The 19,972-nt window shown below is 46.7% G+C and overlaps 1 protein-coding gene across 34 annotated transcripts in view; it reads right to left on the bottom strand.

Annotated features, from left to right (window-relative positions):
• Positions 1 to 19,711, bottom strand: part of PPIP5K1 (diphosphoinositol pentakisphosphate kinase 1) — a 50,015-nt gene extending 30,304 nt beyond the window's left edge. For 13 of the 34 annotated variants that reach the window (XM_021096676.1, XM_021096718.1, XM_021096728.1 and 10 more), the window contains exons 1-26: positions 19,591 to 19,660; positions 15,275 to 15,419; positions 14,169 to 14,263; positions 13,704 to 13,878; positions 13,094 to 13,289; positions 12,554 to 12,644; positions 12,244 to 12,329; positions 11,529 to 11,683; positions 11,296 to 11,397; positions 10,389 to 10,550; positions 10,121 to 10,242; positions 8,355 to 8,456; positions 8,052 to 8,138; positions 7,865 to 7,940; positions 7,612 to 7,721; positions 7,446 to 7,528; positions 7,059 to 7,190; positions 6,778 to 6,899; positions 6,323 to 6,505; positions 3,540 to 3,681; positions 3,134 to 3,357; positions 2,685 to 2,812; positions 2,387 to 2,501; positions 2,108 to 2,215; positions 1,261 to 1,377; positions 943 to 1,107 (exon numbers count right to left, since the gene is read on the bottom strand). In XM_021096676.1, coding sequence (XP_020952335.1) covers positions 943 to 1,107; positions 1,261 to 1,377; positions 2,108 to 2,215; positions 2,387 to 2,501; positions 2,685 to 2,812; positions 3,134 to 3,357; positions 3,540 to 3,681; positions 6,323 to 6,505; positions 6,778 to 6,899; positions 7,059 to 7,190; positions 7,446 to 7,528; positions 7,612 to 7,721; positions 7,865 to 7,940; positions 8,052 to 8,138; positions 8,355 to 8,456; positions 10,121 to 10,242; positions 10,389 to 10,550; positions 11,296 to 11,397; positions 11,529 to 11,683; positions 12,244 to 12,329; positions 12,554 to 12,644; positions 13,094 to 13,289; positions 13,704 to 13,850 — 2,955 coding nt within the window. In that variant the 5' untranslated portion in view covers positions 13,851 to 13,878; positions 14,169 to 14,263; positions 15,275 to 15,419; positions 19,591 to 19,660. Of the gene's footprint in view, positions 1 to 942; positions 1,108 to 1,260; positions 1,378 to 2,107; positions 2,216 to 2,386; positions 2,502 to 2,684; positions 2,813 to 3,133; positions 3,358 to 3,539; positions 3,682 to 6,322; positions 6,506 to 6,777; positions 6,900 to 7,058; positions 7,191 to 7,445; positions 7,529 to 7,611; positions 7,722 to 7,864; positions 7,941 to 8,051; positions 8,139 to 8,354; positions 8,457 to 10,120; positions 10,243 to 10,388; positions 10,551 to 11,295; positions 11,398 to 11,528; positions 11,684 to 12,243; positions 12,330 to 12,553; positions 12,645 to 13,093; positions 13,290 to 13,703; positions 13,879 to 14,168; positions 14,264 to 14,797; positions 14,981 to 15,274; positions 15,420 to 18,821; positions 19,218 to 19,303; positions 19,354 to 19,590 lie in introns of those variants that run through there. The other 21 variants (XM_021096683.1, XM_021096738.1, XM_021096881.1 and 18 more) reach the window with 9 other exon arrangements.

Raw genomic sequence — 19,972 nt, 5'->3', positions numbered from 1 at the left:
AAAAAAAAAACAAAACACCAAAACACTGGTTTTTACCCCAGGACACAATGTGAAATTTACAACAGCTCTTTCCTCTAGGCTAGAGAAATAGAACCAGGACTAGACACAAACTGCAAGAACAGCAAAACAGGCCCAGGCTGACAAATCTCATCAAAACAAAGGGGAGTAAGACAGACCTGAAGACTTGACTCCCTTTCTGGGATGAGAGTATAGATAATTCTAAAGGGCTTAAATTAAAATGCCATTTTAGGAGTTCTCTTGCGGCTCAGCAGGTTAAGGATCCAGCATTGTCACTGCCTCACCTTGGGTGGCTGTGGTGGCCCGGGTTTGACCCCTGGCCCAGGAACTTCCACATGCCGAGGGTGTGGCAAAAAAAAAAAAAAAAATGTCATTTTAAGTTAAGTGATATTTACTACTATCTGAGCCATGAGTATTTACCCAAGACAACAAAGAGATAGAGAAGGCCTGGCTTTTAATATCAATTGTATTGTTATCATTGTTAACGTTTACTGAGCATCTATATGGTATTACTTATATTTTTCTGATGAAACAAATTTAGGCTTGGAGAAGGTACCTGTCCAAGGTCACACAGCAGCTCATTATCAGGTTGGGATTTCAGCCCAGAGTTCAGCCATTTCCACTATATTCCCTTTTAAAGAACTGCCTTTTCAAATTCATCCAGAGGCCTCCTCCTCAATCTCATTTCTTAATGCCCTTATCTCTTGAGCACCCCTCATTGGCATCTCTTTAACCTCAGGAGTAGTAACCAGCTTATAAGAGCTTTACCAGGACAACAGCTGTGAAAGAGAGATTAAGTAAAACACATCCATCAGAAGACTCTGTTTAAGGTCCCAAGAATTCCCCTGAGGGGGTTCAAAGGATTCATGGGCACTGTCCTATGAGCACTTCCACCACTTCTTTCACCCAAGTCCCTTCTATTACCTCCATGGAGCCAGCTTTGCGGTTACGAATGAGGGGTGATCTCTTTGGGAGGCCAGGGCCCTCAGGGGGCTGGGGTGAGGTCTGCAATGCTCGGTCTGGCTCATCTGATGCCTTCCCCGGGCACAGGTCCTCCATGCTGCCTTGGTCTGTTTTCATCTCCTCATTCTACTCAACAACAGACAGACAGGAGAGGTGTCAGCGGCCCCCAGCCTCCTAATCCAGTCTCCTCAACCTTTTTAACCACACTGCACTGTTTCCAAGTTTCCCACTACCTGGTTCCTAAATCCTCCAGCCCCAAATCCCAGCACTCTCACCCACCTCGGAAGAAGCTGGACGGAATCCACAGCCAGTTGGGGCACTGCCTTCTTCCTCAACGCCTTTCACTCCGGGGCTGAAGTGCAGCTCCACGTGGAACCGCTCCTCCGACAGGGGGTCCTATCACCAGATGAAGGGGCAGCTCGAGAAGCTGGATATAGTGGTGGAAGACCAGGCAGGGACAACAGAGAGGAACTCAAGAGGAGACATCCTCCCAGGCCTGCGGTTTCAGAGTCTCTGACACCCTGCAGTAACAGCTCCCTCCAACTACAGTCTAGTGTTACAGGATCCTCAGGCGCTCACCTCTACCTGACTTTCCAGATTCCAGTTTCACCACCCTCCCCCACCATCCATCTCCCACAAGAATTCAGCTTTGCTACAGTGTACATGTAAAGACATCTTTGTGTTGTTCTCTTGTGGTGTAGTGGGTTGAAGATCCGGCGTTGTTCATGCAGCGGCCTGGGTTGCTGCTGTGGCACCAGTTCAACCCGGCTCAGGAACTTCCACATGCCCCAGGCATGGCCAAAAAAAAGAAAAAAGAAAAGAAAAAAAAAAAAAAGATATCTTTGTGGATCCAGGCGAAGGTGTATGTGTAACAATGTTTAAAAGACTCGTAACACTGTCCAAATTCCATACCCTCCCTAGGTTCTATGGTTTCTCTCTGGCTCAACACCAACCCAAAATATGTTTTCTGTTGCAGGAGGAGCCTCCTGGGTGCCTTCTGCCATGCTGTGCCTAGGCCCCACACCTAACTGGATTCTACAAATTCTAAGGATAAGGACGTTTCCCTCGAAGGGGATGGAAGAAAAAGAAGGGGCCCTCTCCTCATCCCACACTGTTGGCTCCTCACCCGTGTGTTGTCCTCATAAAGCATGATGACAATCTGGGTCATGTAGTTGAGCTCTGAGATGGCACTAAGATAAGCCAAAGCTCGCTGCCACTGTGCATCCTTGGTCTCCTAGTGAACACAAGAAGAGGTAAGCCAGCGCCCAGGGAGAAGGGAGTCAGGGAATGAGCACAGACACAAAGAGAGCTGAGGAAGCTCACAGCAAAACAGAACACGAGGAAGAAAGAAAAAGAATGATGGGAAAAGATGTTCATAGGCTGAAGGACAAAGAAGGATCCTTACATCAAGAAGTCCCCCATATCGGAAGACACTGAGCAAGGAGTGGACGTGGCTCTCACTGGTAAAATAGAGACGAGTTCGAACGTGGCGGCCTGGGGAGAGCACTCCTCGGGAGTACCTGAGATAACAGCTAAGTCACTCACACTGTCAGCTGGTCCTCTTGCCACCCTCCACAGGCTCCCTCCTCCCGCCTCTGAGACTTCTCTCCTTTCCATCCCAGGAGCCCTTCTGTTCTTGGTTCCCCCAAGAGCTCCTTGATGTGCCCTCCCTCCGTCCAGCACCCCACCCAGCCCTCCCTCACAGGGGATGCAGCTTGTTGACAGACTCATCCTCGTGGGTTCTCTGCAGGTCAAGGAGTATCTTCCGCAACAGGGGAAGACAGAAGCCCACGGCAATTTCCAGTTTCTCCTCCCGACTGATCCCGTATTCCTAGGGGCCAGAGGCCAGGAAGAAGCACCTCAGTGAACCTTGTTTTCTCCTTGCCTCATACTCCCAGGCCCAAGATCATGCTTGTCTTCACCTCAGGTCGAGGGCTTCTTTCAAATTCACCACATTCCCCCTTCTCCAGGTTTTTCCTCGGTTGGCCTCCTGTGCTTACTCAGAGCCAGGTGGACTCTCAGAATTGCAGCAACTCAGCTAATTCTCCAAGTTTCCTTTCCCCGGTTCCCACACCGCCTCTCCCTTCTGCCTTTTCTCTCCTTCCTTCCCAATACCCCTATCCCCAGGCTCAACCCCTCCTGTGAGACACACCTGGGGAATGACCACATCCGCCAGTGCCTTAGAGAGACGTAGCAACTCTGCTGTGCCTTCAAGTCCTAGACTCCCATTGTGCTGCACATCATACTTGACACAGTCATAGATGTCAGGGACCTTACTGATATCATAGCGCCCACTCTTCTGTCGGAAGTCACGCTCCAGCTTGCTCCAGCGCTGCAGCATGAGTTCTAGTGTCTCGCTGTGGTAGAGCTGCACGTCTGCAAGGAAGACGGGCAGTCAGAGAGGGCCAAAGACCTTACCTCTAACAAAAGACCGTAACAAAGCTGAAGCAGAACCAGGGAGATGAGGATGCCTTGTCTCAGACATTCAGGAGACGACACAGGATGGCCTGAGGAGCCCACCCATCCCTAAAGCCCTGAAAAGAAGATGGTAGACCCACCTACAGACTTGGGGTCCTGCATCCGTTCCCGGATCTGGTGAGTGAGGTTTTCAATCAGGGCAAATACCTGATCACAGACCTTCACGGGATTCTGGATAACAGCCATGGAGTTGAGTAGGGAAGTGCTTCCAGTGGGAGCCAGCTGTGGAGAATGGAGAGAGGAAAAGCAAGATAGGCTCAGTGCTCACTGAGCAGATTCCTGTGCACTTATTACAGGGGCTGCCTGCAAACAAGCTCTACCTGTCACCTCACTCCAACAGGCACTCTTAGGCTACTGGGAACACTAGCAGTCCAGAGGTGTGAACTGCTCTAGCACACAGTCATCTAAGAAGAGGTGATCTTAAAGGACTTAGAGTCCAGAGGAAAGAAAATAAATCTAGGTTCTTTTCTTGGAGGTTCTAAAATACACATGGAGGTAGTTCCCATCGTGGCTCAGTGATTAATGAACCTAACTAGTGTCCATGAGGACGTACGTTCGATCCCTGGGTAAGGATCCGGCATTGCCATGAGCTGTGGTGTAGGTCACAGATGGCGCTCGGATCCCGCGTTGCTATGGCTGTGGTGTAGGCCGGCAGCTGAAGCTCTGATTCAACCCCTAGCCTGGGGACCTCCATATGCCGTGCATGTAGCCCTAAAAAAGAAAAGAACAAAAAATAAAAATAAAATAAAATAAAAGTAAATAAAATACATATGGAAAATGCTAGGAAATAAAGATTAAACCAAAATCCCTCAAAATCCCCACAGAATGTTTTCATGAGTGTGTAACAGAGATAACATTATCTTATTTTAACATTATCTGATTCATCCTCCAGCATGGGAACTTCCATATTTTGTGTATGCACCCCTAAAAAGAAAAAAAAATCTATCAAAAATGGTTATACAACAGTCATGAAATGAAGCGCTGTGAGTGGGAAGATGATAGAGAATCACTGGCATGTGATACCCAGTCAATCATGGCCTGGATTCACAGGGAAAACAATGGCACCGGGTAGTGGCATCCACTGTGATTAATACTGGGAGGCAGTATGTTGTGGTGGCTAAGAGCCTGGGCTCTTGAGTTACATTCCGTGAGTGACCTTGGAAAGGCTGCTTAAATTCTTCCCACTTCCTCATCTGTAAAATGGGGGGAAAGCAGCACAGGTCCATAGTTCCTATGGTGGATTAAAGAAGGTCATTGATTCTTTGTCACATTGCCCTTCCCTTGAATCTGGGCTGGCCTTGTGACCATTTCACCAAGAAAAAATAAGAAAGTTATGTTCTGGAATTCCCAACATGGCCCAGGGGTAACAAAACTGACTAGTATACATGAGGACAGAGGTTCAATCCCTGGCCTTGCTCAGTGGGTTAAGGATCCAGCATTGCCATGAGCTGTGGTGTAGGTCGCAGACATGGTTCAGATCCCTGTTTTGCTGTGGTTGCAGTGTAGGCCAGCACCTGCAGCTCTGCTTAGACCCCTAGCCTGGGAACTTCCATATACTTTGGGTATGGCCCTAAAACAAACAAACAAAAGACACACAAAAAAGAAAGTTATGTTGTGCTAATTCTGGCCCTATCTTTAAAAAAGCTTGAAAGCTTCTGCTTTGTGGGAGTCCTAAGCTACTATTTCAGGAAAAAACACATGGAGAGGAGAAGCTCTGCGACTACCGGGAGACCAAGAAGAGGGGGAGAGCCTGGCCATCCCAGCATTCCACTGAGCCTCCAAATGGACAGCCCCAACATCTGAACAGTATCTGGGCAATTTTAGGAAAGAAACTAAGCAAAATCAGTTGAGTACACAACTGTAAGAGAATAAAATGATTGTTGTTTCAGTAACTGAGTCTTGGAGGAGTTTTAAATTTGTTTTAATTTTATTATTTTTTTCTAAATTTTATTATTTTCTTCTATTTTGGCCACACCTGTAACATGCATAAATTCCCAGGCCAGGGATTAAACCTGTGCCACTGCAGCAGCTTAGGTGGTGGCAGTGATAACACTAGACCCTTTACTTGCTGAGCCACAAGAGAACTCCTGGAGTAGTTTTTTTATACAGCAATAGATAAACTGAAACACTCTTTCATTCAAAAACCTTGGAATCAGCTATGTTTTGGAATTGAGAATTTTTTTTCGACTTCAGGAAATTAATACAGTGCATATGCCATCTGTGATATAACACCTCCAGCAGGGCCTCGGGCATAACCAAATACTTTAATACTTCTGCAGCAAACTGCATATCTATTTATACTAAGTAGAATAAAGAAGGATTAGAAAGTCTTATCATGTCAGGTTTTGCTGCCAAATGAATCTTGGTGGCAAAGTTATGAAAATCTTGATTATCAAAATTGTGGATGACAGGCAGTTTCTGTTGTGTCTCAGCAGAAACAAACCCAGCTAGTATCCAAGAGGATGTAAGTTTGATCCCTGGCCTCGCTCAGTGGGTTAAGGATCTGGCACTGCTGTGAGCTGTGGTGCTGGTCGCAGATGCAGCTCTGATCCGGCATTGCTGTGGCTGTGGTATAAGCCAGCAGCTGTAGCTCCAATTCCACCCCTAGCCTGGGAACTTCCATATGCTGCACTTGTGGCCCTAAAAAGTGGGAAAAAAAACACACACACACACACACAAAAATGGGGATGACAAATTATGGACCCACATGTCTCTCACAGGGTAAGGATTAAGTGATAAAATGTATGGAAAGCATGTGAAACAGTGCCTGGCACAAAGTAAATATGATTAGTGATCACTATTATTTAGAAATCTAGGACTTGGGGATCAGGTGCGTTGGGAACAAAGATAGGGTGAGCCTGACCTGATCATAATCCTCAGGGCCGAAGGGTGCGTCCTGCTGCAAAATGTGGTGCAGCCGAGCCTTCACCCGGTGCTGACAGCTGCTCAGGGAGTCACCATCACTGTCCAAGAGCCCGTTCATGTTGGCACTCTTCACCATTTGTACCAAGATGGGTGTCAGCTCCCCTTCGAGAGCCAGAAGGCCCTGGAGGGAAGCACAAAGTCTATTAGTTTTCCTTCCAGTCTAGTTCCCCTAGGCCTAGATGGTCCCAAAGGTAAAAGAGAGTAGGCTTGGGAGCTGGGATATGGGTCAAGGGGCTCACTCCACTAATTGTTCTCCATATTATAGAATGCACTCAGACACAAGCAGAATCTTCTCTGAGTTGGCACACAAACACCCTGCAATTTCCCAAACTCTCCAAACTCTGCTCCTCCACTTAATAGAGGCTGGGGCTGTGGGGGAACTGTAGTGTGCACCTTAGCAAAGGCAGCAGCAGTCATCTGGACGCGGCCCTCATCAGAGGCATAAATCTTGAGATCGTGGCGGAAAGTGCTATGGAGACGAAGCAGCCCACAACCGGGAAAGCCAGCGTAGTCACCTAGGGCAAAGGGGAGAGCCAGGAATGGACAGCCATAAATACCCAAGCATGCTTATCTCCCCTTTAACTTCTCCACTGTCTTATCTCTTCCTTTCCCCAACTCATTCTCTAATCATCTTATCTCAGTCCTGTTAGTTATTTTCTCAGCAAAAGACTCACCCTGTCCTCCAGGGTACATGCAGCGAAAAGCTCGCCCTAGCTCCTCAGCCTGAACACGGCCAGCAGGGGTCAGTTCTCCACCCCACTTCAGTACCAGCAACAGAGATGGGGCCAGGGCCACCCGCTGCGGATCTGTGGGAATAAGGGAGAGTAAACAGGTCTAGATCTAAGGAAAGAGTGGGGATATCTAAGTGTTAGGTCTTCTGAGGAGCCCAGAAAGGTGACTTGAGATAGAAGTTATCTAGGTCATCTAAAGGGTCAAGAATAAAATATGTATCCCCAATAAAATTTATTTTACTAAATAAATGAATGAATAAATAAATAAAATCTTTCCTTAAAAAGAATAAAAGATGTGAGTGGTAATGGGCAGGGGATATTCCATCTTACCTTGGCCCTCATTAGAAGCTTTTACTCCATGAGGGTAGTAAGTCAACTGCACCTTCCGGTTGATGCCTGAGAAGTGACCATACCTGCAGGATAAACTCAGTTTACTTTCGACCCCAGCACCCAATTCTTCCTGCAACTGGCTCCCTTTTCCTGTCCCTTTTCTCACATCTCCAGCACAGACTTCAGCTGCTCCAGTTTCCCCGTCTTCTCCTCGATCTCACCACTTGGTTCTTTCTCCAGTTCAGCCAACAGCAGCCTTGTGATGTCCAGCACCTCCTGGAGGAAGTAACAGAGTATCCATGCAGGAGGCCACATCCTGGCCAGTTGCCCTTTCTTCCGGGTCTCCCATCAGGGGCCCCATCCCATACCCTCCATCTTTCCCATAGCACTGTTCCTCCCAGCCAGATTCATCACCTTACCTGTAACTGTTCAGGTCGCTTTAGTTTTAATTTCCCTGTCTTGTAACCACCATGTTTTTCAAATAGACTAAAAAACCTGAAGAAATAAGGAGAGTCTTCAGAAAGGGCTGAGACAGACAAAACCTTCACGGAGGTGCTCATTTCCCTCACAAAAACCTATTTGTCTAGATTAGGGCACTCTGCCTACCTTGAGTGTGTCACCTCCATCTTCATCTTCTGCTTGGGGGTACGATCCCCATGACGGATAATTGCGATGACACAACGAAGTTCCATCCTAAGGGATGGAGAATGTTGTTGGAGCCTCTCCCCCACCCACCCGACACTGCTCCCATTTCAACCCACTCAACACGTCAAAGGACAAAGGGAAAACTGAGACTGGGAATATAGGCAGGCTCCACCAGTAGATGGCACAGGTCAGGAAGTAACCTCTGGTCTGACTTAGATGTCTGAAGTAGGCTACTCCAGATTTTTAACTTTTACTTTTGCTCACATAGTGCCAGATGTGGTAGGGACAATGGGAATGTCCTCAGCCTCCATGGGGATGGACCATGGGATCTGGAATTGTGGGGCAAGCTCCCGCATGATGGTGTTCCTAGGAAGAGAAATGTGAAGAAGTCATGTGAAAATGAATGAACCAGAACTACACATATAAATGAACCCCACACAAACTAACAAGTTGTACAAGAACACGGTCATATAAAGTCTAAGAACATGCAAAAAACACCCCCATATGTGTAATAAAAAATATGAATAAAAAAATGGGAATGACCAAATTAAGGGCTGTGGTTACCTCTGGGTGGGAGGGAAAGAAATATAGTAGGGGTATATAGGGATTTCAACTATTTTCTTTTTGCTTTTTTATGGCTGCACTTGCAGTATATGGAAGTTCCCAGGCTAGGGGTCTAATACGAGCTATAGCTGCCAGCCTGCACCACAGCCACAGCAACATTGGATCTGAGCCATGTCTTTGACCTACACTGCAGCTCAGGGCAATGCTGGATCCTTAACCCACTAAGCAACACCAGGGCTCAAACCCCCATTCTCAGGTTCATAACCTGCTCAGCTCTAACAGCAACTCTTCAACTATATTCTTAATATCTTCTTTTTTTTTTTTTTTTTTGGCGACATGCATGGCATGTGGAAGTTCTCAGGCCAGGGATCCAACCCACGCCACAGCAGCAACCCAGGCCACTGCAGTAACAACGCTGGATGCTACACTGTACCACCAGGGAACTCCAATATTTTATTTCTTAAGTTCAATGGTGAAGACATGGCTACTCACCATATTCATCAGTCCTTATACGTTTTTGAGTGTTTTAAATATTATGATGAAATTTTTTTTAAAGTCAAGTTGAAAAACAGTATTACAGTTGATTATATTTAATACAATGTAGTTTGTTTATACAAGGCAGAAACAGACATACTATGATGTCTAAAACAGTTAATAGTCATTACCTCTGGGGAGTGCAGTGTTGGGAAGGCAAGAGGCTTGAGAAGGCCTTTCTCTACTTTCCTTTCTCACTTTTTTTTGGGGGGGAGGGGCCATGCCTGAGGCATGTAGAAGTTCCCAGGCCAGGGATCGAACTTGCACCACAGCAGTGACCCAAGTCACAGCAGTGATAACGCTGGGTCTTTAACCTACTGCACCACAAGGGAATTCCTCCTTTTTCACTTTTAAATCATTCTTTCAATATTTAAAATACAGGCATACCTCGGAGATATTGAAAGTTTAATTCTAGACCACCGCAACAAAATAAATTCAAAATAAAGTGAGTCACACCAATTTTTTCAGTTCCCAATACACAGAAATGTTATATTTACAGTATGCTAAATCTATTAAGTATGTAGTAACATTATGCCTAAAAAGCAATGTACATACAGTAATTTAAAAATACTTTATTGCTAAAAAATGCTAGTCATCATTAGAGCCTTCAGCAAGTCGTAATCTTTTTGCAATAGTAACATCGAAGATCACTGATCACAGATCACTGTAACAAATAATAATAATAAGGAAAAAGTTTGAAATATTGTAAGAATTACCAAAACATCACACAAAGACAAGAAGTAAGCAAATGCTGATGGAAAAATGGTGCCAACGGACTTGCTTGACACAGGGTTGTCACAAATCTTCAATATGTTAAAAAAAATTGCAATATCTCCAAAGTTCAACAAAATGATGTATGCCTGTAAAATAAAAACTTTCTGATTTTCTTTTCTAAACCCATTCTCCCCAGACCAGACCACTATGTCCTTTACCCCAGAATCTTGGCACAGTCATCGTAGTATTTCATCGAATTCTTGACAAAACTGAAGCCATTGACATCACACACAAAGGAATGACCATTGGCACGAAGAAGGTCAAAACCACAAACTGTTTGCTGCGGGGAAAGCGGCAAGATGAGAACAAGATAGCCACTCTTCCTTCCCAGGACCCCACTCCTGCCTCACCCTCAGTCCACAGTCCCCCAACCCAGCATCCCTCCCCTGCACACACCCAACCCCTCGCCAGTGGGCTTTCTTCCACCTTAAAAGCTACGCAGACTTTCCTGGCCACCAGCTTTTCCATGGCAGTCAGCATGACTGGATATCGAATCTCTTTCCCTTCACTGTCTCGTTCCACCTTCCCATCCAAAGCTGGAGATTTTCTGGCTTCAGCATGGGCATAATCTGGCCCCACTGTATACACCTGCAGGTACATAGCATCACTGAGTATGCCCACAGCTCACCCTGCATTTGAGAAGGCAACGTGAGCACTAGGTCTGTAGACTAGTTTCGCAGTAAAAAAAAAAAAAAAAAAGCAAACCCCCTGAGTATTAAGAACAAGGAGACTGACATTTTTCTTTCTTTCTTTCTTTCTTTTTTTTTTTTTTTTTTTGTCTTTTTGCCTTTTCTAGGGCTGCTCCCGTGGCATATGGAGGTTCCCAGGCTAGGGGTCTAATCAGAGCTGTTTCTGAGGCCTACGCCAGTGCCATAGCAAGGCAGGATCCGAGCCGAGTCTGTGACCTACACCACAACTCACGGCAATGCCAGATCCTTAACCCACTGAACAATGCCAGGAATCGAACCCGAAACCTCATGGTTCTTAGTCAGATTCGTTAACCAATGAGCCATGACTGAAGCTCTGAGACTGACATTTTTCTTACTGAGCTGTACTAATGTATCATTATGAAAGTTTCCCCAGGAGCCTCTAGAACTACTGTCTAGCCCTTATGAAGAAAAAACCTAACAATATTATTCCACTTTTCATGTCACCCGTGCCCTTGCTCTGATAGTAACACTGTAAATACCCACCTTCCTCACCTGAATATGAAAGGCAATCACATTCGCACTTTATTTTCTATGACCCTCTCCATACACTGCCACTTGCTTTCCATGCACCCCCATCCCACCCAGACATTTATAACCTCTTAAATCCCTGTATCCACCATAACCTTGACATCTGTGCCATCTGTTGGCATAAACTCCTCATAAATGTATGACCCAGTCTTCCGGACGCTGCTCTCAGGAGAATAAACGCTGCTTCGGCTGCCAATCTTTAGGAGAAAAAGGAGGAGGAAAAATGTTGCCTCTAACCTGTCCCCACATCCTCCAGCTTCCCTCCCCAGAGACTCATTCTTGTCCTTCTACATAGCTGACTCCCCAGTTTCTCAAATGTCTCCCATACCTTACGGAAGAGGCGCTGGCTTCCTCCTCCAGCCGAGCTGGGGTAGTAGATGTAAACGTTGTGGTCCTCTGCACTCACTGGCTTCTCCACAAAGGGCTTGGGAAAGACTGCTCCGTTTACCTCTACCTGGTCCTCGCCCTCTATCAGGTTGCACTCTGAAAGGTAGGTATGTGGTCACTCCTAGGGCCTAAGAATACTTCCAACTCCCACTTCTCTGAGGTTCTGTTTTTTTTTTTTTTTTTTTTTTAGGGCCTTACCTATGGCATATGGAGGTTCCCAGACTAGGGGCCAAATCGGAGCTGTAGCTGCCAGCCTACACCACAGCCACAGCAATGCCTGAGCCGAGCCACTGCAACTTACACTGCAGCTCACAGCAACGCCAGATCTTTAACCCACTGAATGGGGCCAGGAATCGAACCCGAAACCTCATGGATATGAGTCAGGTTAGTTACCCCTGAGCCACAACGGGAACTCTCTTTAAGTTTTAATCTCCACAATTCTCAAATTTCTATGGCCATATCTTAGTAATAGATAGGGTTGTTAATATCTATGTAAGAGGTCCAGTGTTCTATCCAGAGACCCATGGCTCTAGCTCTACCCATAATCCAGTAACTGAAACCTCACTGAGACAGGTAGTAAATAAGAGATGCTAGAGGATGGAGAACTGGGCTAGGTCATAGAAAGCAGGGCAGGACTGGACAAAGCCAGTACTCACCCTCAGGCCGGGCAGGGTCGCGGTTGAGCACAGCATATCGAGGCAGATCGATACCTTCCTCCTGCAGGATCCGGTACACCTCCCGCCTGTCACCCCCAAATAAATTAGCTGGGAGAGGTGGGGGATGGTGACCAGGGGAGAGGCTGGGGATTTCACTGGCTCAGGAACTGGGAAATACCCATGTACAGAAGTCAGGAGGGCATGGTACAAAAATTAAGCATGTTTGTTGACTCTGCCCCTCCCAGAGTGGGCTCTCTAAACAGGCACAATCTGAGGACCACCCAGCCCACCAGCGAACAGAAAGCTATACCTATCCTGGATGTAGTACTGCATAGCCAGGTCATTGATAAGAAAAGGGTTTCGAAGCTTGGAGTAAGCAACAGCTTTGTCCAGAGGAAAGCCTGGGATGGAGAAAGGAAACAGAGAGGCCAAAGAAAGAAAGTGAACGAGACAGAGTGAGAAAACAGCAAGAGAAACAGATGTATTAAAGCTATTAGTCACCAGTGAATTCCGCTACCCATCCAACCCATCACTTATACCCCATCCAACTTCCCAAGTCCACAATATCCACCAGGAAAAACTAACAGAGAAATTATTTTTCAGGTCCTTCCAGAGACCAATTTCTGCCAGAGACCCTAAGAGTCTTAGAGCTGGCCCAAGGTTTGAATGTGGGCTTTAAACAACCCCCAGCAAATCCTCCAGGATGTAGGGAAAGCAAACCCCCCTTTGCATTGCTCTCTAGAGTGTTGTGAAGAGCAGAGGCCTCTTTATTATCTGACCGTAAGAGCCTTACTCCCCAGTCCGGCATTCCCAACACCATTCTTTCCCGTTTGCCCTCGCAAATACCAACCTTTGGAGTGAAAAGAGATGAGGCAATGGCAGGATGGCCAGTTTTCCACAGGCTCATTGAGGATCACATCTTCTCCCAGGATAATAACAGTCAGGTAGTCAAATCTGCAGAGTCGCTCTAGGATTTGGGTCATAGGCTTGGACTTGGATTTCTTGGTCATGGCACAGATGCCAACAATGATCTGAGGTTCAGGAGGCTAGAGAGAGGAAGTGCTGTCAGGAACTCAGGAACTTTCCACCTACCCCCCTCCCTTTCAGTGAACACCATCTCATCTCCTTAGGGTGCAGAGTTTCTTGCCAGGACCCTGGACCTATGGGGTAAAGGCTGTCTCCTAAATTAGGCCTAGTCTTGGGTACCTGTAGGGATTCCAACTGCCACAGTAGGAAAGAAAGGTCAGAAGAACCAATAATCATGAGACAACAGGAGAAGGGCATGGGGTAAGGACTTCTAAGAAAAGCAAGCTAACCAGTCTCTGCTGCCCTTCTTCTTAATCAGAATAGGGCCTGTTTATGATAGGGAGTCTATGCATTTAGAAAGAAAGAACAGAGAGGGGGGTGTCTCCATCCCGTGGAATCCCAACACCAAGTTACATCATTTTTCCTAATCTTACCACTTCATCCTCCTCATCCTCAAGGAGCTCGCTGTCACTCTCTTCTGTCCTCATGCCTATTCCACGGGTGCCCAGCCCCTCATCTCCAGCTCCAAGGAAGAAGTGGGCTGTGGCGCTCTCGCCCTCACTGGCCGGCAATGACCACATCCCCGCCGGAGCACCCACTCATCCCGCTCTGCAGTGGAGGGTATCCCCATTAGCTCAGAATCCAAGCCTCAGGGCAGTGGGGGGAGGGGGGGAGATGGGGGATGGGGATTGAGAAACTTAAGCGGGAACTACAAAGGGACTAGGGGAAACAGGAAATGAAGCTATGGTAAGAAAGATCATGAGGAAAGAAGGCATGTGGGCTATGACTTGAAATGACTAAAGATCCCCCTAAGAGGAAAGCAAGGTCTCCCTTTTCCTCCCACCTCACTCCACCCGCAGCCATGAGACTAGTAAGAAGATCAGTAGATGAACCCTTACAGTGCTGGCATGTCCCTGATTCTGCCAGCAGGAAAAACCATTAACTCCAGCAGCAAATGGAAAGGCAGTTCCTCATGGAAGGCTACTGTTGATTCCTATCAAAAGAGAAGGTCAAAGCGACATTTCAAACTTTGGATTCACTCTAAAATGTTCCTACCCCTTCTCCACCTCCTCAAAGGAGGACTGAATTCAGGGATTTAATTCAAGGGCAGAGAAGTGAGAGAGCTTGGTTGCCTTTCCTCTTAACCTCTATTTTCTTTCTTTCTTCTTTTTTTTTTTTTTTTTTTTTGGTCTTTTTAGGGCCCCACCCACAGCATATGGAAGTTCCCAGGCTAGGGGTCCAATCGGAGCTGCAGCTGCCGGCCTACACCATAGCCACAGCAATGCCCAACCGAGCCGTGTCTGCAACCTACACCACAGCTCACGGCAATGCCGGATCCTTAACCCACAGAGTGAGGCCAGGAATCAAACCCGAGTCCTCATAGATACTAGTCGGGTTCATTAACCACTGAGCCATGATGGGAACTCCTCTTAACCCCTATTTTCATTTCTACTAAGAATTAACTCCCAAAAAAATTTTTTTGAGGGCATTCTATGTTCTAAGCCTCATATCATAACATTAAACTCACCCATGGCCCCATCTCTCCTTCACCTGCTTTATCTTAAGAGAGATATCCAGGTATTCCCATTGCGGCTCAGCAGGTTAAGGAGCCAGTGTTGTCTCAGTGAGGACATGGGTTGAATTCTTGGCCTCAGTCAGTGGGTTAAAGTCCCAGTGTTGCAGCAGTTGTAGCTCCAGTTCAACACCTGGCCTGGGAACATCCATTTGCCTTAGGTGTGGCAGTGAAAAGAAAAAAAACAGAGAGATACCCAAGCCCAGAAAACCTGTTCAAGGGAAGAGGTCTAGTGCTATTTGGAAAGTTGAAGACACAGACACCCATACAACAGGCTTCAACCCATTCTCAAAGTGAAATTTCCATTTTCTCTCTTCATCCTCAGGGTATAACAGATAGGGCTGGACTAGGCCAAGGTCCTTCACATTAGAAGCTACAATGGAAAAAAATCCTGCCTAGAGCCATAATCAGTGAGAATATCTTAAGACTTACAATTGAGCACGAAAAACCTGGCAGTTCCACTTCTGCATACATACACCTGAAGCAGTGGTTCTTAACCAACTGTGATTATATTGCGCAGGGGACATATGTCAGGAGATACTTTTGTTTGTCACAACTGGGGAGGTGCCATTGGCATCTAGTGAGGAAAGGCCAAAGATATTGTTAAACATTCTAAAATGGACAGGATATACTCCTACAACAAGAATCATCAAGCTCAAAATGTGAGTGGTGCCAAGGTTCAGAAACCCTGATATAAGAAACTCTCCCACATAAGAAGACATGTGCAAGGATGTTCATAACCTTACTGTTGGTAATAGGAAAAACTGAGAACTCAGATGTCACAAGTCAAAGAACTTGAAACAATACAATGTATAAATACAACGTAAGGTATACAAATGATTGACTAACAGCAATTATTAAAAATGAATCAGGGGGAGTGCCCATCGTGGCACAGTGGTTAACAAATCCAACTAGAAACCGTGAGGTTGCGGGTTCGGTCCCTGGCCTTGCTCAGTGGGCTAAGGGTTCGGCGTTGCTGTGAGCTGTGGTATAGGTTGCAGACGCGGCTCGGATCCCCGTGTTGCTGTGGCTCTGGCGTAGGCCCGTGGCTACCGCTCCAACTGGACCCCTAGCCTGGGGACCTCCATATGCTGAGGGAGTGGCCCTAGAAAAAGCAAAAAGACAAAAAAAAAAAAAAAAAAAAAAAAGAATCAGGGAGTTCCTGTCATGGCTCAGTGGTTAACAAACCCCACTGGTATCCATCAAGATGTGGGTTCGATCCCTGGTCTTGCTCAGAGGGTTAAGGATCCCTCATTGCCATGAGCTGTGGTGTAGGTTGCAGATGTGGCTCGGATCCAACATTGCTGTCACTGTGGTGGAGGCTGGTGGCTGAAGCTTCAACTGGATGCCTGGCCTGGGAACCTCCACATACAGTGGGTGTAGCCCTATAAAGACCAAAAAAAAAAAAAAAAAAAAAAAGGAATCAACGCTATATATAATGCAGTTTCCAAATGCAAACTAGAAATATACATGCAGGGAATTCCCTGGTGGCTCAGCAGGTTGAGGATCTGGCATTGTCGCTGCTGTGGCTCAGATCGCAGCTGTGGTACAAGGTTCAAGCCCTGGCCCAGGAACTTCTTCATGCAGTGGGCACAGCCAAAAAAATATACACATGCAGTTCAATTCCATGCGTATGAATAAAAAATACCACACATTTATGACTGTATACACCATTAGAAGAACAAAAACAGACTGGAAAGAAAGACAGCAAATTCACGGCAGTGTTACCTCTGAGAGAGGAGAACAGAATGGAGGCCTCAAAGGAAACTCCGCAACCTTATCTATAATGTTTATTTCAATTAAAAAATCTGAAGCAAATATATAAATGATAAACATCTATTAATCCTAAGTTGTAGGGATATAGGTGTCTGTTTTTTTTCCAAAAATGAAATTGAGTCACATCAGCAATTTTCCACCTTCTCCAAAAATTCTTAAAAATACTGACCAATGACTCTAAAGTAAGCCACAAATTCCATAAATAAATGGAGTAATTCAGTCTTGGAAAACTTTATTAATATTATCATTTGGCTACAACCATGGTATGCAGAAGTTCCTGAGCCAGGCATCAAACTCAAGCCCGAGTAGCTACCCAAGCGGCAGCACTGGCAATGCCAGATCCTGAACCCACTGAGCCACCAGGAAACTTCCTTATAGAATTTTTAATAAAAGTCTTTTTTTTTTTTTTTTGCATTTCCTCTTTGTCTTTTTTTTTTTTTTTAAGTGACATTTATTTATTTATTTGTTGTCTTTTTGCTATTTCTTTGGGCCGCTTCCGCAGCATATGGAGGTTCCCAGGCTAGGGGTCTAATCGGAGCTGTAGCCACTGGCCTACGCCAGAGCCACAGCAACACGGGATCCGAGCCGCGTCTGCAACCTGCACCACAGCTCACGGCAACGCCGGATCGTTAACCCACTGAGCAAGGGCAGGGACCGAACCCACAACCTCATGGTTCCTAGTCGGATTCGTTAACCACTGCACCACGACGGGAACTCCTTAATAAAAGTCTTCAATAATTACTTTCTGTATTTTTACTTTAAACCTTCCCACTAAAAGTGAGATTTGCAGTTTTGATTAGAAAGTTATAGAGGTTCCTGTGTGGTGCAGCAGGTTAAGGATCCGGCATTGTCACTGCTGTGGCTCAGGTCTAGCTACTGTAGCTTGTGTTCCAACCCTGGGCCAGGAACTTCTGCATGCCGCAGGTGTGGCCAAGAAAAAAAAAAAAAATACAGCTAATCTTTACATAGATCTTGACCTTTCTAGTCTTCACTATCTGCTTTTCTCTTCTGCTCCACCACCATGGGGGGGGCACAATGTTCTCCTTAGACTTAACATTTCCAGTTGTGCACTGAAGTCTGATTATAGGCTGCTTCTTTGAATTCCTTTTTAGTGACCTGACCCAATTTCCATGACTTGTGACATTGCAAAGGGCCCTGTATAGTTTAAGTAAGCATAATGGTGCTGCACATTTTCTCCTTTCTCTATGTTTAAGATGCCTAACTCTTCATACTTTTTCTTCCATTAAGTCCTTCCTGGCTTTCTACTGAAATTCTATTACAACTCTTAACAGGAGATGGTAATAGAATGGGGAAGAGAATCTGTTCATAAATATGGGGCTGAAGAGAGATGAAAGCTCTAAATTCATAGTTAACAAAGCAGAAATAGAAGTCTGACAGAAATAGCCACGAAATAAGCCAGGATTTATTTAGATGTACCTCTGGGAGAAGCTGGGATTTAATGTGATGTTCCAAGAGCCAATGCCCTGTTTTCTGTGCTCTTCTCCCCTTCCCCCTCTTCCTTAATACTTTGTTGCAAAAGAAAAGAAAACCTCAGACTCCACAGCAGGCTAAAGGGCAGTCCTACTGGGGCCTGAATCACTGTGGAAGGGAGGGAAGAAGGGAGAAGATAGGTGAGGAAAGAGAGAGGAGCAGGTGGGCAGTCTTTTCAGAAACACATTAGGTCAGATGTGGAGAAGGGCTAGAAGGGAGCGTAAACTGTGTAAGGTCTTTATCCCTTACAATTGTGGTAGTTCTCTAATCTCTTTAACCACCATGCACTTCATGGAAACCCCCATTCATGATGAAAGAGAAGCTTCAGTACAGAGTCCAGGAATACTTCCAACACAGTAAAACCTCTCTGGCCACCAGCAGTATTTCCTTCAATAGTGGACCCCTTAGTTCCTTCTCAATGTAATTTTTTTTTTTTTTTGCCTTTTTTAGGGCTGCACCCACAACACATGGAAATTCCCATGAGCTAGGGTTCGAATCCAAGCTGCAGCTGCCAGCCTACACCACAGTCACAGCCATGCCAGATCCGAGCTGCGTTTGTCACCTACACCACAGCTCATGGCAACGCCAGATCCTTAACCCACTGAGCAAGGCCAGAATCAAACCTGCATCTTCATGGATACTAGCTGGGTTCATAACCTGCTGAGCCACAACAGGAACTCCCTTGATGTAACTTTTAATCTTTCATACATACCCTTATTCTGATACTGATGAACTATGCTGATGCCCTTGTTTTCAGGATCAACTCACTCATACTGCCTTCTTTCTCCAGCTTGCTAAAATGACTCTTCACTGACTCCTCCTAACCACTGCTAACAGGGACTGCTGCCCCCTCCTCCATCACTGACCAACCGATCCAATTAACCATCCAACTAATCCTCTCACTCACTGAGTCTCTAGCCTTAAGCAGTCCTCCAAACCCTCAGATGAGTCACCACACTTGGTAACATATTTATATGGAACATCACTGATTCCCCACAAAGACTGTCTGAGCGCCACTCTCTCCCCACCTACCTCTCTCCAGGCTCACCTTCTCTCCAGCAACCCCTTCCTCCGCAAGATGTGACTCCACTCCCACCCCTCCTCACACAGACCTCTCCACCCTGACCCTCTCCCCTGCAGACTCTCGTGCTCAGCCGGACCCCCTCTTCCTCGTGCAGACAGTCTCACGCCCACCTCTGCTCTCGCTGCCCCTCTCCTCGGTCCTCTCCTCACACAGCTCCGGGTCAGAATTACCACCTCCCCATCCCGACTCCTTTAGCCTTTGCCCGCCCCCGCCTTCCCCGCCTCACTCTCCCTTCGCTGACATTGAGGCCTCTCCCCTAGGTCTCTTCCCAGCGTTGCCCCCAGCTGCTGCTAAGCAGGGCCCTCAGCACTAGCGGAGCCCACTCTACTCAGCCCACCCCCTCAGATACCGCCCCCAGCCCCCAGCCACTCCCCCACCGCCCCCGGCCCTCACTCACCCGCCTCCCTGAGCTCGCGCAGCCGAACCTGCCGGCAGCGACACCTGACAGCGGCCCAATCAAAGCGCGACTTCTCTTCGCTGCCACCAATCAGCGGAGGGCGCGCACCGGCGGCAGAGTCAGGCTGCGTTGGCCGGCGCTACTGCGCGGAGGAGGGTGGCCTCTAGTGGCTCTGGGGAGGAGGTGCAACGTAATGTTCTCTGATTTCTAACTGCGTGGCCGACAGTCCAGATGCTCTCTGTCTAGACAGAAACTTTCCAATGAGAGGAAGGTGGGGTGCGGGGGCACGATGCAGGGGAAGAGGCCCAGTTTACGCCACTGCACCTTCTTGAGGACAAAACCAGGTCTTGTTTGTATTGTAAAATAAAACGATATGTGATAG

Source organism: Sus scrofa, chromosome 1 (assembly GCF_000003025.6).
Source record: "Sus scrofa isolate TJ Tabasco breed Duroc chromosome 1, Sscrofa11.1, whole genome shotgun sequence".
NCBI lineage: Eukaryota > Metazoa > Chordata > Mammalia > Artiodactyla > Suidae > Sus > Sus scrofa.
Note: the sequence above shows the minus strand (reverse complement) of the source record. Positions and strands in the feature narration are given on the sequence as shown.